General features: G+C 39.0%; 1 protein-coding gene across 3 annotated transcripts in view; it reads left to right on the top strand.

Annotated features, from left to right (window-relative positions):
• The window catches only part of ZNF704 (zinc finger protein 704), a 103,711-nt gene that overhangs the window by 16,760 nt on the left and 67,956 nt on the right, over positions 1-18,995 (top strand). For all 3 annotated transcript variants that reach the window (XM_085053093.1, XM_085053091.1, XM_085053092.1), the window contains exon 2: positions 2,810-3,057. In XM_085053093.1, the coding sequence (XP_084909219.1) occupies positions 2,810-3,057 (248 nt within the window). The remainder of the gene's footprint in view (positions 1-2,809; positions 3,058-18,995) is intronic.

Below are 18,995 nucleotides of genomic sequence, written 5' to 3'. Positions count from 1 at the left end.
CGTATGCTTCCAGACAGGGCAGATGTCTCCAATGAAAATTGCTTCCATATACATGGATAAACTAAAACAGAAAAACTGCCTGTGGAGCTGGAGAAAGCCCACCAAGAAAAACTTGTTTTTCTCTCATGATCACCTGCTTCTAAAGCAGAAAAGATTCTCTATATGCAGTCACTCTCAAGGGAAAGTTTAGAAAGAGGTTAATATTTCCAAGCATCTGTTGAAAACCGAAGAAGAGGAGGAGAGTTAGTCTCAGTATTGGATTTGGTCTTATGCATTTCCAGGCCATTGGCTGAACAACCTGAACTGCTTCTGCAACCTGAGTATTTGCTCTGTGATTTTTGTCTTTCCTCATTTCCATATGCTTGCACAGGGCTGGCTATTAATTGTGGCATATTGACATATGAAATGTGTTTGAACTGGATGTGGATAAATTTGATATATAAGAATAGGTTATCTGGTATCGCAGTACAAGTATTCTGCTATTTATGCTTTAGGTTTTATTTTACAGCTGTAGTCTGAGCCTGCAACCTTCTGTCCTCACTGCTTATGCTGTAAAGAAAACTCAGCAATGTATGGCACAATATATTTGCTGAAACTGAATAAAATCCTACCATTTCAAAACTGAAGACAAAAATACCTTTTTTTGCTTTGGTACAGTCATGCACATAGTCCATTAAAAGAATTATTAAAACCATCCTGATGAAAACAGAGTTCAGTCTGGCATTGAAGAGTAGGGAATGAGGGAGTCTACTCCTCTCCCATGCTCTTGGCACTTTCTACACTAAGGACTGTAGAGGGTAAGGAGGCGACTGCTGGTGCTGCATTTGTGCTTGGGCTCATCAGCACCCCTGCCATGCACAGTGCAAGGAGCTGCTGCTGCCCTGCACTGACCCCTCCTCAGCACCGGATGAGGTGGAAATCCTGGGCAAGGAGGAAGGGAGATGTGGTCATGCAACGGAAGATCACGTGGCAGTGGAGGGGATGGAATTCAAGTCTTATATATACAATTGTTTGGCATTATATAGTTTCTAGGGGCTGGATATTGGAACGTGGGTATTTTCAGGTTTTTTTGTTACTTCAGTGCATCACTTCTAAGTCAGTTTTAATGAAAATGGAAGGCAACTCAGCATTTCAGTTTCTCAGAGATTCTCAGGCAGTCAGAAAAGGCTTATTGTAAATCTAAGAAGTTTTTTAAAAGGTAATCATTGAATCAGAATTCAGTTTATCTTGTTCATATGTCTTCTCCTAATTCTGTGTGATCACATGCTGACTGTTTTGTCATCCAGGCAGATTTTCTTGGTAATGTGTCATCTGTTTGTGCATGAAGAAGTGTAAAGTGATTAATTCTTTCTACTGTTTACATTCATAAAGTAATAACTCTTGTTTTGTTCTTGAAGCAACTGCTAAAAGCCCCTCAGTGGAAGCACTAGAAACAATTAAATCATCAGTCCTAAATATTTATGCGTTAACGATGTGATACACTTACAGAACAAAGGAAAATTACTTTGGCAAGTATGTCTTTCCTGTGAACCTAAAATTGCTTGCATCATTTTTATAACTGCCAAGGTTTGAAATCGATAAACAGAGGTCTGTGGAAAGAGGTATATATTTTAATGCATAAATATATACATTGATTACTTTTTTTTGGATGATGAAAAGAAGGAGTAAGTCAGAAGAGTTGACACAGGAATTTCATTTTATTGGTGCTGCTGCTATCAGAGGACAACACGACTTGGATATCTCCACTGTAAAGATCGGCAATAATTTACAAATACTTTAAAATCCAGTTTGCCAGCTGTAAAAGACTCCTGGGTTTCTCCAAGTGACTGCATGTGGTGTGGAAGTACCTCTGCTTAAGGCAGAAACTGCCACTTCGTTGGGCTGTATTTTGCTTGGCTGTTTGGGTTGGTTGGAGGGGTTGCCTGACAGATGGGTCTGCTTCCATGAAGCTGGGGAAGCGTAGCTGTCCAGGGAGTGGATTTCACAGGAAAGTCTAGGTCATGTGCTTTGTTTTGCTTGCTGGGAAGATGGAGTGGCTTGGTTCTGATGACTTTTCAGGATCTTCCCTGCAACCCTGCAATAGTTTGCTTTAAAAACAGCAGCACATTGTATTCCAGAGTGGTAGTGTATTTGTTAAGACACCTATTTGCTTGGGAAGTCTTTGCTTATGGGAAGCAACAGACCCGCAGATCTGGGAAGGCAAAGAGACAACCTGGCGCTGCTGCTGCTGCGTGTGTCCCTGCTCATCATTGCTGGACTGGCTCCTCACAGAGATCCTGCCAGCATCATTTGCTCCCCTTTGCCTTCTGGAAGACAAGTTTGATCATAGCAAATTATTTTTCTGCTCCTGGAAAAATCCTCCTTTACAAGTAGAGCTATTAAAGATTCCATTATGTGGCTGTGAGAAGCACTTCAATTTCTTGGTTCTCTTTAATCTGGATAAATTCTGACTTTTTTTTCTGGAATTTTAGGAGAAAGCCACCTAGGATTTCTTTTGCATAGCTATGCAGCAGAGATGTGTGTACATTAAAGATATATTGTTTATAATGTGGTTTCCAACATTCTAATTCAAATACTTTTTTGATGTAACATAAAGAGGTTGATGGCTTTATCAAATGAACAAGAATTGCTTATTTTCCTGGATAGTCATTGTTGAGAAATTAATGACAGTTTCAGAATTTATGAAGGGCAAAGAAATGGTATTCACTAATTCAAGTAACTAATTAGAAGTAAATGCCTGTGGGTATTGGGTTGTTTCCCATTTTAGGAGAATTAGAGGAAAATTTAATAATTGTTTTCAATTTTTCAGGCAGCCAACATCAAGCGTGAAATGACCTTCCCTGCATTTCAACAGGAGGATGCAAAAAGTGACATCAGTCAAAAACTGCCAGACCAACAGTTTCTCCTGTTCACCACAAAGGAGGAAGATTTAAAAACAGCAGAGACCAAAAAACTAAGCAGAGCTCATGAGTATGAAAAGGAAAACACTCGTTCTGTTTGCCTTCTGGAGCAGAAGCGCAAGGTTGTTTCTTCAAATATTGATGTGCCTCCAGCAAGGTAAGGAGAGTTGGATTTTTTTATTGTTTTGTTTTAAGCTTTATTCCTTTTTCTTCCCTGCCATTTTTAATGGGATATTGGATACAAGTTTGGTAAACAGCACTATGAACTGCTAAGACTAGTGTTCGTGCCCAGGCAGTCCGAAGTCAATAACTACCTTCCTATTGGAGAGATCTGCTAGAAAATGAAAAACCATAGTACCAGAAACTGAGACCACCTGCAGAGTTGGACTTCATATTGCTTTTGCATTGTTTCTGCTTTTAGAATATGCTGCAGCTGAGGTACTTGCAGAAGAGTATATGTCTTAGGAAGAGATTGTTGACTCAGCTTCACCGTGAGAAAAAACATTCTAAATTAGACACAGAATCATCTTACCTGCTAGCAATTTATTTTTCAAATTTTTTTCCTGTCATACTTGCAAACACTTTATGCTAATTGGGTATTCTGTGTTGCAAGATGACAAGTACTTTTTTTTTTTCTTGTTCATTTTCATGTTAGCATCAGTCTATCTGCAAAGATTTTTTGCTTAACCTGCCTGGTAAATTCACTTGCACATAATTCAGTGAAAGGCCTTTCAAGTTCATGATGCCACTTAAGAAATCTGTAGTCAAAACAGATGTTTTGTTTTTCTGTTTGTTTGCTTTCTGAAAACCAACATAACCGGCGGATTCTACCACATCATCCACATCAGGATGACTTCTTGTTTTTCTCTGGCTGTCATAGATGTCACTTGTAAAAACCACTGAGTCCAGGAGCATTTTCAGAGATTTCCCCCTCCATGTATATGTAGTAAAAAGCTATGTATTAAAACCTTGAAAATGTTTGGATACTTATTTGGGATTTTCACACGTAATCAACCCTATAATGTGTGACTGCCCTTCTCATTCATCCTGTGTGTCTCAAAGCAAATAGGATCACCAGAAAATTTAGGTCAGGAGGGACCTCAGGAAGTCACCTAGGCTAACCTTCTGCTCAAACCATATGTTAGCATTTCCATTTAACAGCTCAGGCGGCTAAGGTACAGGATTTAAGTGCATTTTTGTGTGACTTCATGCAGATAATCCACTTGAAGTAGTAGTTGAGCTCCCATTTTCTATAGCTACAAGATCATCCTTCCTTGGAGGGATGGATATTTTTTCCCCAATGAGCTGGAAAAGTGGATGAATAAACATCTTTAATGCCTTCCTAAGGCTAATTGTGACACCAGTTGTGAGCACAGGATACTTAAGATGATAGGAAACAAGTTTATTTATGAAGGTGTCTTCTAAAGTTGTTCTTTCCTTCTGCATGTATTTTGTGGGAACATAAAAATTACTTTATTATGTTGTGAGTTTTCAGACATGCAGGTTGAACTCCTGCATTAGCAGAATTAAAGAATGAGGTAGGGAAGAAACCAGGAGTTTAAATTCAGTAGCATAATAAACATTTTGGTCATTCTTGCTACATATTTCTAGCTTAGGTTTCGCTTTGAAGGTAAGGTGAATTACTGGGCCATTTCTCCACAACTGATGGGACAAACCCTTAAACCTTTGCTTGGAGATCTTCCTAAATATTTGCTGTTGTAATGAAGGAGAGTGCCCAGTCTCTCTTCCTCAGCAGCATGGTTTGACCTCTAAGTCACATTTTCCAAGAAGATTCCTTGCACTTAAACTTTCCTTGCCTCTTTCTAGGCCCCTTCAAGTCTTCTGTCTAGGACTGTGCTGAGAGAGTTGCATGTTCCCCAGAGGTGAATTTCCCTTCCCTTTGCCTACTGGCAGGACCTGTTGGGTTAACTGTCCTCTCTTCTGATGAGAACATCCACCCACCTTTGCAGTTTTGTTGTAACCAGTTGTGGAAGGTCCTCTTGAATTAATCAGATAATGTTTACAATTTTGTGGGAGAAATAAGGGCTTTAATATGGTCTTAATTTCTTGTTGCTACATACACTCTCTGTACGAAAAAAAACCCATAGGAAAGTGCTATGAAAGTGAAGCTTGCTATTTATTTTGTTTTAAAACCTTAGTGGAACTGAGAAGGTTATCCATTTCATTTCAGATGCCGAAGTGAAAGACGGCATTAAATTTTGCAGTATCCAACTAAACCCAAGACAATATTCAAGTGACTTTGAGAGAGAAATTTATCGTAACTTCAGATTCATTATTAAAAGGGGCATATGAGTATGTCCAAAAGAGCGGTTAAGAGATGGACAATATACTTGACTTAGACCACAAAATGAAACAAAGGCCATCCCTTCTTAGCTGCTTTAAAGATTCAATGAATAAGAATGGAAATCTTTGTGAGGCAGTGTATCTAAAATAACAGTTCAGAAAATACCAGCAAAATGTTTATTTGAGGCATTCAGCTTCAGGGCTTTCATTATTGCTTATGCACTCTGAAATATTAGAAATGCAAAAATGTCTTAACTGAGTCCTAGTGTTTCCTGTGATTGGTAGTCAGGTGCATGGAAATCACAGTACATATAACTGTGGGCATCTGATGTGCACATTCAGGAAAATGAAAAACCACTAGAAAAAGTGACACTTCAGAGTTTTACTTTTCAGTTATATTTGGAGAGAAGGGGTGGATCCACACTAATTAGCAGCCCAACAGTTACACACTTAACCTGGAACCTGGTAGGTGTGGGTTTGGGATCTTCTGCTGTTGCATTTGGAAGAAGGACCTGAATTGGGAAGTCTGCTGGAAAAAAGAAAATGTCTTCATCATCAAAGCCCTGACGTATTCAAGGTGCTTCACAGGGCAGCTCTTTATAGTGCCAGGCTAAGTGCAGACCTGAAATAAGTATTTTATTGCATGCAAGATTTTTAAGTTAATTGTTTACATTTTCTGTTTCATGTTGTGAAAATACTGCAGACCTTTCTCTCTACATTATTGTTCTGCCAACTGATGGGGGCAATTTAAAGAATGCAGACACCAATGGAAAGAATGGTCTTATTTTGCTATGAATATTAAGGGAACACAGTAGTGAAATGGTTCATTCAATAAAACTACACACTTGGCTTTAGCAACAAGCAAAACTAAGCAAGGTAATGCACCTAATCATTACTATGCAAGAGAAAGGATAGTGATTGAGAAAGATACATCACCAATTGCTTAAATATTTTACCGTCATTCAGACTCTGGAGTCTCTGTTTCATAGCAAGGACCTGGAGAACCCTTCCCAGCAACTGCGAAAATCCTGCGCGATACTCACCCATTGGTGAGGTCTCCAAATTCACCCCAAAAGTGGGTCCAGCTTTTATTGGCCCAAATCAGCAAGTCAAAGCAACTTGATTTTTAGCACAGAAACACCTGTCGCTGTTGAGCCGCTAGCAGAGTAAAGAAGCCAGTTCTCAGTGGCAAGAAGGAAAGACCTTTATTGTTTTGATTTCGTCATATATATAGAGTTTTCAAAGGTCACCCAGATTGGTCAGTCAGAAACCTCCCCCTAGGCCTGACTGGCCAGGCCTGCACCGTCCAGATCTTGGGACACTGTTTTTAATAACATCCAAACCTTATCTTTATTTATAAAACACAAAAAGAATTCTCATGGGAAAGACCTGTGCTAGCCACAAACACCTGGATCTGATGGCACACTTCCTGACCAACCAGAGCTTGGCCAGAGCCCAGGGCTTGACTGGGAGGGTTTTCCCCTAAGGTACCCTACAAACAAGCGTCTATTCATGTCAGCTGGGAAAGTTTCTTAAAATGATACATTTAGTGCAGATAACTACACGAGGTTATAAAGGGCTAGCATAAGTGTCTTTGTCATCTATTTTTAGCTAAATAGTGCTGCTGGTATATGTCACACAGTGCCCAGGATCCATGTTGTAAGTCAACTCTGGCTGAGGCTTGCTGCTCAGTGCATCAATTATGTCCTGTACTGGAAGTGTCTTTTGGATTAAGACAGGAGGAGACCATGACTTTTTTTCCTAATGATCTTTATTTTTGGAATGCAAAAATGAAATGACAGTTAACAGCATTAATTCTTTTCCCTTTTCAGATTTCTTCATTTGGTCACTTTGAACAAAATTTGTCTGAGCCAAATAGCATTCTGACTTCTGAAACTCATTTAAGCATAATGCAACTATTCAGCTTGAGTAAATTAATTATTTGATATAATGAAGAAACTTTATTTTATTATATGAATTCTTTATTTTTCCTTTAAATATTGAGGTTTTTGTCAGTTTTGATGCATAAAGGACTGCAGTCTTAGAGAAAGGGGTCTGACTTTGAACTGTAATTATCTCTGAGAATTAAGATGTTATCTGTAGAAGAGAGAAAAATACCCTTCAGGTTGATCTCCAGTTCAAAAAGGAGCAGTCAAACACAGCCAGGTCTGTGGATCTGAGTAGTGAAAGGCTGTTTTGTAAAAAGAGAGTGATATCGCTGTGGGACTAATCACCTTGTCTGGTGGGCAGAATCAAGCCCAGGTCTGACAGTGTTTCAGACAGCTACATCTGTAGAGCTCAGATGTAATCAGAGATGATGTCCCCAGTGGGCAGAGGTGTGGAAGTTTACAGGGCCTTCTTGCTCATTTGTGTTTTCATCAGTTACTTACCATCATGTAGACATCATAGTTCCAAAGCGCGTCAATAAGAAAGATGTGAAAAGGCTTGGACTGCTGATACAGTGAGGATGGGAGGAGGGAACCAGTGCAGGCCAGGTACAGGGAATGGCTTCTACCTCTTGGAGGAATGAGGATAGAAGGGTGGGCAGGGAATGAAGTTTCCTTCTTTTGAATAACATGTGAGAACAGATGTCTGAAAATGGTGATGGTGTTAAAGGTCCTTTAAGAATGATGTGTTTTGACCAATGATAATTGGAAACCCTTCAAAACTGAAATGCATTAGTGTCAGAGGAGATCCTTTCAAGTGTTCCAGAAGCACTAGGCAGGCATCACTTCTACCCTTCTGATGGGTAGGAGTGTTTGAATAAATAAACAGCTTTTCTTTTGTTAATCTGCTGCTAGGTGACCTCAGAATACTGTGAAATTTGTGTTATCCTCTTGATACATCATTCTCCTTTTCCCCAGTCCTCCTGTACTCCATTGTCTCTGAAGAAAAGATAAAAAATAAATTTTCTAACTGCCTAATTTTTTGTACATAGTTTGTGTTCCTAAAGGACAAGCAACAGCTAAATGTCAGCTGCTCAAACACTTCCTTATAGTGTTAAAATAGTCGTTGTGCAATAAACCCTAGTTGCTGTGCTCTTCTGTTTCATGCTGTTAAGCAGTGACATTTGCCATGACAATAATGTATTGGATTTTGCTATATTGTGATGTTTTTATATTAAAAAAGCTGCTCTGTTACTGTGAAATTAATTTTTATTTGTGTATCTATATTTTATCTGCTGATTATTTTATAATTTAATGCAAAAATATGTGAAGTAATTGAAATAAAGTAAATGAAATATCTATAGGAATTCTCTCCAACATTGTCTCTTTAGATCTTTGTAGAAAAGCTACAGAAAGCTGGGGCAAAATGAATTTCAGCCACTTTTTCTGACCATCATTATAAAGAAATAGCACAGATGGTGATACGTTTTCATCCCTAAATGATTTTCTTGCCTGGTCTCTCCAGGAACACAGCTCTGGGCAGCCTTCTGATTAGAGTGTGTTGTTGATCTGTAGGGCCTGCTGGGCATGATTGATTATGCACCATGCATTCCAATGGCAACATTTGCATATTTTCATAGCCAATACTCTCCAGGAGCCTTGACTCCAAGATCAAAAGCAGTATCTGCTTAACTAAGATAACCTCACTGGAAGGGCTTCCCAATCTACTTGCAGAGGGAAGAACTGGTGATCAAGTTGTGCTTTTCTGTTTATACAGAGGTGGTGTTTATTCTGAGATTGTCTTCTGTTATTATTCTCCATCTGTTTTAGACAGGTCCTCAGTTCTCTTGGGGGAGCTCCTTTGCTGTATCTCTCACAGTTTTCGCTGAGGGGGTTGATGGGGCAACTTCAGAGGGCATCAAGTTTTCTTTGGCTGCTGAGGCTTTTCAGTCTAATTGGGTGAAAAAAAAAAGGCCAGAAAACCAGGCTGTGCTTCAGGTTTACTGACTGTAGCTCAGTGAGCTGGTGAGCTCTCTAGTTTCCTGTTAGCCCAAAAGCACTTCATGGAGGTGTGATGTTTTCTCCCAAGCTTTTTCACAGTCCTGTAGATTAAGTGCTCCTGTTCCTTAAGTTTCATTTTCTGTACATCCATGCTAGTTTGCAACTTTGATAACAGTTGTTTTATGTAACAAAAACTACTCCCACAGTCATTCCATTATATCAGAGCTTCTGTAAAAATCCTGATAGTTGGCGATACCATGTGTTTAAAAGCAGCTTCTTCAAATACATTCCAGTTTATTATTGAAGTAGTAAATTGTTGCTTTGTTTTGCTAGACTTGTTTAGTTAAATATGTGTGTGCAGCTCGATTGAATTTTACCCAATTATTCATTAGAGCTTAATTATGTTTAATATTGATGGTAAACTGCTTGTCATGGTCTGCTGCAAAATGGCGTAGTGCCTTCTAGGATCAAATTGTTGGTGAGAAAAAAAGTCTTATCCAAAGAGCAATCAGAGAATAGGTCTTTTGGCATATTGTGAAGTAAAAACCTGTATATTTCTTGATGCTGTTTTCTAATGCTACATTTCCTTTGCATTCTAGAGGGGCTTTATATGTCCTTTGAGTTCTGGATGCCTTTCATCTGCTTGCAGTATGCAAAAGCAGTGTAGCAGAAACTTCTTTGAAAACTGTAGATTAAACTGCAAATAAAATCTCTGCAGGTAGTTGTCACAGAACCAAACCAGAGCTCCGAAAGTCACCTTGCTCATCTGGAAGGCCATCTTCAGCCTGGGTGTGCAGAGTGTTTGTTGCCCTGATAGCTGACCCAACTTCTCATGATGTTGAGACAGATTGCAGCATTTCTGACAGCTTGTGACCTGTTGGAAAATCACCTTTCAAGTGGTGAGATGCATCAGGTCTCAAGCATGCTGGGGAATAGAGTAGGGCTGTCCCATTTGAAGAGTGGCTGATCTCTGGGATGGTTGAGCTTGTTATAAATAAGCTTGTATTTCATAGCTGGTGGTGTGGACTCGGGCATTACCATTCAGAAGTGCCCAAGGAGCCACAGCAATATGCTGGATAGGATTGTTGAAAAAGGTGTAACATTACCAGCAGTAATTAGCTGGTAATGCTACAGAAAAAAAATAGCTCTAAAATGGTGCATAATGTATCTTTATTTTTCAGTGTATCTTTGTCAGTTCCTCCATTTCTCTCCTGTGTGCTGTGCTGTGTGCAGATGGGAGACTTTCAGGATATCTCATACTTGACTTTGTTACTGACATTCCCACATCAATCAGTTGCAGCTTATAGAGGAGGCAATTACGTGACCAGTACAATTTATTATTTCATCACTGGTCTTGGATACGCTGGCTGGCCTATCCAATGGGATTTTGCCAACATAATTTTTTTGTTAAAGCATAAATTTTGGATTTGTTAACATTAATCTTGAGGTATTTTTTCCCAATAATGTTCAAAGCAGAAGGAATATTAATCTCCTTAATAAAGAAACGTGCTTTTGCTGTTCTTTACTTGTCGCTGTTGAGCCGCTAGCAGAGAAAAAGACCCGAGTTCTCAATGTGGCAAGAAAAGAGAGATTTATTATTTTGATTCCAACTTATATAGACTTTCCAGAGGTCACCCAGATTGGTCAGTCAGAAACCTCCCCCTAGGCCTGGTTGGTCAGGCCTGAACTGTCCAAATCTCGAGACACTGTTTTAATAACATCCAAACTTTATCTTTGTTTATAAAACACAGGAGGAAGTTCTCACGGGACAGACCTGTGCTTGCCACATTTACTTGTAATGTTTTATATTAAATAGGGATTCTCATGCAGTGGGGTGTAATGGCAGCTGCATGATTGTAGGTTTGGAGCTTGGTTTATTATAATTAATCCTGTGAGACCTGGATGTGATTTAAGAGTGATAGACCTAACAAGGATACAGATGAAGTTTACTTCTCATGAAAAAGTGATTTTTTGTGTGGCAGGACCTTATGTAGCACCTGGTCATCACACAGACCTCTTAGTTGATTGTTCCCAGGTTTCCATAGTATTAATGTTAGAAGACGGAACTTTAACACCACATGATGACTTTAGCCATCTGGATTTTTGGCCAGTGTTAGTTACCATTTTTAAAGTGCAGACTTGCTACCCAGTGAAAAATATAATGTGTGAAAATTTGACCACAATTAAGTGTGGTAAAGTTAAGTTGTTCTTCTGCCTGACATTGGAGTCTGTATTATTTTAGGTGACTATTATTTTCAGGAGAAAGCTTTGCTTGTGCATGTGTATATGTATACACATATAAATAAGTTGCCAATTTGTCTAGGAAATCCCATATTTAAAGCACTGCTTTGAAGATTTGTCTTCATCTGTTGAAGTATTAACTACTTCCCTTTAAAATCTTCTTCCACTTGTAGCCAGTACAAAAGACTACATAATATTATCTGTGTTGGAAGTTGCCAACAGACAGTGTTCTCATTACGAAGCAAATTTCAATGAATTCCTCTAAAGTGGCACAGAGGAAAAACGTGTCCCTAATCTGCAGCGACCATTAGGCGCTGGTTCCTGAAGAGCTGCATTCAGTCAGCACTGCTGCTCTCTCTGTTAGCCATTGATGTGAATGCATGGCTTGTTCTCAGCTCTTCAGTTCCCTTAAAAAATGGAGTGTAATTTCAAAACACTCTTCAACAGCAGGCAATATTCAATAAGAGTAATTTCTTTGTGGTTTCTGTTAGCTGTGGCACAAAAAAAATTCCTCTTGAAATGCCATCTGTGCTGAGAAAAAGAAAAAAGTCAATGGGTGCATGGTTTGTAACTAGTGTATCTGTGAAACGTGCAAGAATGGGCTACTGTATATATGGTTACACAGATTACACGCATCATGGCTATGTTCATAGCTATAATTTTATTTAAATGCTATAAAATATTCTAGTTTCTTCAGTGGTATTTGATGTTGTATCACTGAGGTCATCAGACACAAAGCCTCCCTTTCTGAGAGAAGTTGTAGCACTGACATTTATTTGTAAAATATTTTTAGAAGTTTCTGTCTTAAATCCTTTAGCATCATATGCGTGAAAACATTAATTTTACACATTTTGAAAAAGGGAGATAGAAAGTGTTGCTTTTCTCCATTTATAGTAATATGCTTGCACTGTGTGTATACGGTTTTATTAGCATTTTGTTTGTACCCCTAAGACCACTGCAATGAAACTCCTGTGACTCTTTTATTCATGTGGTATGTAAGCTTTATAATTGGTTTGTATAGATGAAAGACTGTTTTAAACTGTCTTTTGTTAATAACTACAGGAAATATTTAAATGATTATTTATATGCATGAGATACCTGTTTTGCCTATTACTACTTCAGGTTTTGTGACAATAAGAATGCTGTCAAAGAAGGGAGCGCCTAATCACTTTAAAATATCACTATCTCAATTAGGAGGTATATGTAAATTAGATTTTTCTAAAGTGCTATTTTTAATTGAAGTGGAACCACATCTTCTTATGGTTTTACTAATCTGTGTGGTTGAATATAATCTATGACTCTTCCTTCTCAAATCCCTGATCATTTTGAGAAAACGGTGGAACAGAAGTGATGTCTGCATGAAGCCTCTGCAAGTTTTGGTCAGCTGTTAGTCTTTCAAAAGAGATGCCATCTGATTTTGTTACTGCAGCAGCACTCAGTAACATGGTATTGCACCACACCTTGTACTGCACGTGACTTGCAAGCATGGCTTTTGTTCCCTGTGGACAGCCTGGCTCTGTCCACAGGGAAACAGAAGCTCTTTGGAAGCTTGCAGAAGTTTAACCTGATCAGTTTTCTCAAGCCAGCAATAAAAAATACTTTTTCTTCTTCAAGTATGATCGTCGAGCTCAACACATAAAGAGCTTTGCAATTTTGCATTGGTCTCTATTTTAAGTTCTTCCTTAAGAATTCCTGCAGGTGATCTGCTACTGTGACATTGGCCCATTTGTGCTTGGTACCAAGGGACCAGAACAGAGGTAGTAGCATCTTCAGGGGACTGGGGACTGTGCTTAGAATATGAACTTCTGCTACGTTGTCCCAGCAGAGGAGGTAGATCCCTAAGTACTTTGCTACTTTGCTCTTCCATCAATAGAGTAAAAATTGTATGAGGCATTTTGCTAGAAATATTTAATGTTCTCAAGCAAATGTATGTTTACACTTTGCATAAAACCAATGTTTAGAAACATTTGTTTGTTCTCATTTTGGAATTAAACATTCTCTGTTAGTGGCTGCGTATGTGATAGCCCCCTTGGGAAACTGAGAGAAAAGCATAGAATAACATTGCCAAAATACAGTAGCAGAGTGTTTCCTTAATTATACATTATACTAAATTCTAGGTAACTGAGTGTTGCCCTGCCTTCTCTCCAGGGGCCTACCAGAAGCTTGGCTGGGCACCTGAGCTGTGTTATCCTATGGAAACAGTAGTCCTCTGCAGCATCAATGCCAGTGTGCTGTGTTGAGGCTGTTGCTGTGTTCACACATGTACTTTTTGATAGTCATGGCATTATTACAGATGGTAAATGAAGTCAGTAACCAATTGATGCTTTTAGTAAGTTGTTCTTATATTCTAAGTTGTTGTAACTGTTGCTACTAATTCAATTTGGCTTGTTACCCAAAACTTAATATCGTCGCTGTTGGTTTGAGAAGAACAGAGGGTGGTATTTCCACCAGTGGCAGACATACTCTCATTATCATCAGCTTTAGTGTAGAGTGTGTGTTTACGGATGCATTCCCTTAAATACTTTGTAGTGTTAATTTTGTACATGAAGGACATTCTTCATCCCATACTGTATTCCCAAGTTTATGCTCCCTGATGTGTGTCTTAACTTGGGTCATCTCTTTTGTTTTCATTGTGTGTGTCCAATTGGTTCCTCCCTTGAAGCTGAGTCAGGCAGTGACACAAGATATTAAAAAGAGGCACTTAATTCTTTCCTGTACACACACAGTGCCGTGTACTGCACTGTCACCTGGTGGCTTGGTCTGAGGAGTTTCCTCACTTGGCTGAGTGAGGAAGCAAGATAATTAAGAGAATGTGCTGGACCTATTTTGATATTTTTTTTCTCATGAAGAGTGTCTGTGAAAAAAAGGTTTGATGTCACTTCCTTATAAGCCTGTGCTCATGATTTAGGAAGAATATTTTGGCTGCTATTTCCTAGCTTAACTCCTCAGAATTGCACCCTGAAATCATGGACCTTTGTCAATGTCCTCTTGGTCTAAATGATTTATTCTTCTCTCTTATCTCTCCTAATAGAGAGGCAATATTAGTATGGGGAATGTTCATGTTATGTATTGCATCTCAGTGTTGCTTAATTTATTTTATATGATGGTGGTTGCTTTTGTGGGGTTCATTGGGCCCTTGGCTCCAAGATTACAGATGAGTAGTTCTCATAGTAAGTGCAGAGTAGCTATTAAATAATATGTTTGTGGATGTATACACACATGCACATATATATTTTAATATATATTTAAATATATATTTAAAATTGGGGCTTAAGCATATGTTTGACAAACTTGCATGCTCATCTCTAGATCTTGAAAAATGTCTTCCTGATGTTTAATGTTTCTAAATTAATGTTTCTGCTTCAAGTACCTATCTAGAGTACTTTTAGATCACAGGAATAATAACAGCAGTAGTAAAGATCTAATCAATGTTGAAAGCCATTTAAAATATGTCACATAAAAAGGCTTGTGGTTACACTTATTTGCATTTTGTGGTATGTATTTTATGATGATGTTGACAGAAATTCAGAGTATTAGAAAGGAAGATACATTACTCTCTTGGTAATCTCTGGAGGAATTATTTGCAGGGGAATGCACGATTTTGTAATTTCATTATGTTCTCATCTGAATAAGAAGCTTGAAGAGAAAATCTACATTGAATGGATAATACGGGTCTTACCAAACTAGATAGGTATTCTGCTTATAATAAATCATTAACATTAAAGCAGTTCAAAACCAAAAGCAGTTTCACATCTTGATTTAAGACATAATAAACATGTCTTGTGTTGGTCCTACAGATAGAAGGTTTGAGTTACATTGTGCAACAAATATTCTTAGTTATCTTTGGTTGGTTTTTTTTCCTTGGGAGGGTTTTTTTTTGGCAACGTGTTGTGCAGACATCCAAACTGCTCACAGTGTTAATTGAGTTTGCCTGTTATTATTATGGCAGAGGAATATAACAGACAGTATTTCTACAGTGAGGAGTTATATTTGAGAGCCAGGGAAAAATACAGTCGCTGTGAAAGAAACCATGAGGGCTCAGTAGGCTCCCACCTACCAGTACTACCCATCAGGCTGTGACTTCCTTCTATGGGACAAGGATTGAGGGCTCAGCAGCTGCTGCCCCAAAGTCGTGGTTGCAGCTAAGCCTCCCGAGCAGTAGATGTTGGCCTCATTTTCACCAGTGAAATCCCGCAGGATGGAGGAGTCTGCTTGAGTACAGCTGTGGAGACTCTGGTGCCTAGGTAGTTTTAGCATATATGCCTGGTAAAATACAACCCTTATAATGGGGCTGCAGTTCATCACAGTATTTCAGTGTCATCAGTACCTTTTAAAGTACTGTTGACTGTTATTTGCCTGTCAGAGGTCTTAGAAGGATGGCTTGCTTACTTGGTACAAATATACCAGAAACAGGTAATACGGAATAAAATCTTCAGTCAGACTTCAAAACTGAAAACAAGTTGTCCTGTTTATTCCTTATATTGGGGCAAATACTTAGCCATTCTCTGTGTTTCTGCCTTTCTTACCTACCTTTTAAAACTAAAGCTTGAGTGGGCTAAATGTATCCCTTGAAGTCATGAGAACTTGAAAAGCATCTGGCCTAGAGTGCCCTCCTGCTTTATAAAATCTGACTCACTGTGCTCTACAGCCTCCCATCCTTTGCTGTGTATTCTTCTCCTCCCATTTGTTTTCCCCAGGTTTCTTCTGTGAGTATGCCTCTTCTCTAGCCATCCCTTAAGACCACCAGCAACTCTCCAACCTCACCTTCTTTGAAATATTTGACATTTCTCATAGTCACTCTTCTAAAGCATTCCCTTCAGTTCCAGTGAGGAAAAAATTTTTCCTCTGCTGCAGAAGATATACCTCAAGTTAGTTTATGCTTCTGTGATATATTCTATAAAGAGTGTATGGGATAAATTGTATTATGCTTAATTAAAGAATTACATAGTTTCCATATTATTCACTAAGTGTATTTGAGTGCCTCGAAAATATCCAAGTAACCTTTGCCTGCCTCACCACATTGTGAAGGAAGGCTCCTGAGAGCTATGCAAGCTCATGGAGGGAAGGAAGTAGCTGGGAAAAAGCAAATCTGGCTAACTACATACATGAACCCAGTCATCATTTTTTCACTACTATTTTCATTAAATTATCAACATTTGGTATATAAGCTGATTACACCGAATTTTTATTTGGGAGAGAACTGAACAACAGACAAAAGTTCAGAATCTGCTTTGGTTGGTGGAAAGTATCTTCATGTCTGTGAGCTAGCCAAAACTAACAGACTTTAATAAGCAAGGGCAGATGTGTATACATGCTAGGATATGTTTTTACACAACACTAAATCACCAACAGGATAATTAAAATTTGCCGAGTAATGCCTGTGGTGAGGCCACAAACAACATGCACATTATTTTCTTTATGTAAGCAATGAGGGACAAATTGTTTCCCATTTCTGTAAGCAGTACAACCTAAAGAAAACATTAGGCTTTGAAGAAGCTTATCTTTCTAACTACAAACAAACAGAATTAAAAAAAGAAAAAAACAAACTAAAAAATGCCAAACACAAAATCCCAAACCAAGCCCCACAAGCCAAGCAAAAGATAGACAGCCAAAAGCCTGGAGAACAACCATTATGAGCACATGGCTAATTTCCTCTGTTCCTAAACCAGTTTTGTCAGTGTATATTGCTAAGTCTGATGAGTTGGGTTTTGTTCACGCTATACGCACAGTTATCTCTAGACAGTGACAGGAGCCCGCCAATCTGCCAGTTCTGCACAAATGTGAGTGGGTATCTGTTATGGAAATTATGTGTATCAGGCTTGAGGGAACCTTGCTTCCTCCCAGCACACAAAACTGAGCCCTTTCTAGGCTATTGGGAAGTGTTGTTCGTTGTAACTCGGTAGGGCAGGGACTGGAAGACACTAAGTCTGTACAGTAAGACTGTAACTGAAAGACAGGGACTGGAGCGGGGAGTGTAACACTCGTTGGGCTGCTCTTGCTGTGCTGAAGCAAAGGGACTCTACTGCTGTGCAGCTTCCGTACTTGATCTCAGTGAAAGCAAGGTCTGACCATAGTCTGCAGCACTCAGCTTGCAGAGAAAGGTTATGGGACTTATAAAAGACGTTACAGAAATCTAGCTGGTGGTTGGTAAAGATTTGCCTTGGAACATATCTGTGTATATGTACATAGAGTAAACTCTTTATGTTAGAGTTTATCTAACAAATACTGGCAAAATGGATATGCTGTCATTACTGCAGAGCCTTGCCTTGTTGATAGAATTGCTGTTGTTTTAATGGAAAATATTTGAACAGATTTTAACAACCTTAAACTCATACCATGTTCTGTTTAAAAAATATGCCCAAACTCTATCTTTTAGGATGTGCATGACTGCATATTTTATTTCTGGTGTATTGCCAGATTTCCTGTATCATCATCTATGCCAAATAATTGCTCACTTGCTACACTAGTAGCTTAAATACTGTTGCCTCAGAGATGTGTTTAGAAGATATGATAGATATTGGCATATATCTATCATATGTGATTTATAGCATTGGGACTGGAAAAACATAGGTTAGAAGTCCTCCACGGGACGTACAGCACTTGCAAGATCCAGTTGTATTTACCGCTTTTGGTAACTGTTTGTCTAATCTGGTCTTCAAAGTCTTTATCTGTTGGCAAGTCATCATTTAGAAGGACAACCAGTTCCAGGATTTAATTTTTTTTCTGCTGTAATTTTTTCCAGTTACTGCTAAAACCTCCTTCATTGCTTTTTGCATGCATTGCATCTTTCCCATACCCCAGTGGGCATGGAGAACAATATAACCTCTTCTTTATATTTATTTTTTTATTTTCTCAGCCACCATTTTATATAGTGGAAGGGACGCCTTTTATCCAATTGCTGTTTAATATAGATTGCATGAATAAAGTTGAAAATGGGCATCCCATGGGGGATCATCCCATTTCATTGTGGCATAGATGTTGAGGCTCTGGCCTTCTGCCAAGGGCAAGGAATTGAAGCACCCTCTGGGAAGCTGGGGGGGGTTCAGGTTTGGGATGGGGTGGGGTGGGAACGGGACTGACACTAGTCAGCAGAGACACATAGCAGCAGAAACCCATGAGCACCTTGCAGGCAGGAACCAAAGGTGCCTGTGGCTTCTGTGTTGCTCATGAGGAATTTTGCTGATCATGCCTTTTAAGTATCTATATTTTCTGTGGTTTTATTATTATTTTTCCACCTCTGCCTCTTTTCTCTAGTTTTAACACAGAAGGTAAAATAGTGACGGAGAGGATTAGAGGGGCTGCACAGCTGGTTCAGTTTGTGTGTGAGGTTAGTGAGTAGAATAACCAGGTGAGACTGATGGCATTTTAGTGTGCTGATAGAAGTAACCTGTTCTGAAAACTGATTCCAGCACTTATTTTTCCACATTGATGCACTGTATGGGCACAGCTTGGACCAAACCCAATCTGCTGTAGTTCATGCATGGTTGGAAGCCAAGAAAAGCACTTTTATCCACCAAAGAATGGCGCTAAAACTAGTTTGGAGAGGGCATATCTGTTGTTCACTTGCAAAAACAATAGTCTTGTTGCTGCTGCTAGCTCTGCAATTTAAACTGTTGTCTCTTTTTTATAATGCTTAATATGCTTCAGCTGCTCTTTCTGCCCA

Source organism: Lichenostomus cassidix, chromosome 2, assembly GCF_008360975.1.
Source record: "Lichenostomus cassidix isolate B80296 chromosome 2, HeHo_3.0, whole genome shotgun sequence".
Classification (NCBI taxonomy): Eukaryota; Metazoa; Chordata; class Aves; order Passeriformes; family Meliphagidae; genus Lichenostomus; species Lichenostomus cassidix.
The sequence above is the reverse complement of the archived record's forward strand: the minus strand, read 5'-3'. Positions and strand labels throughout refer to the sequence as shown.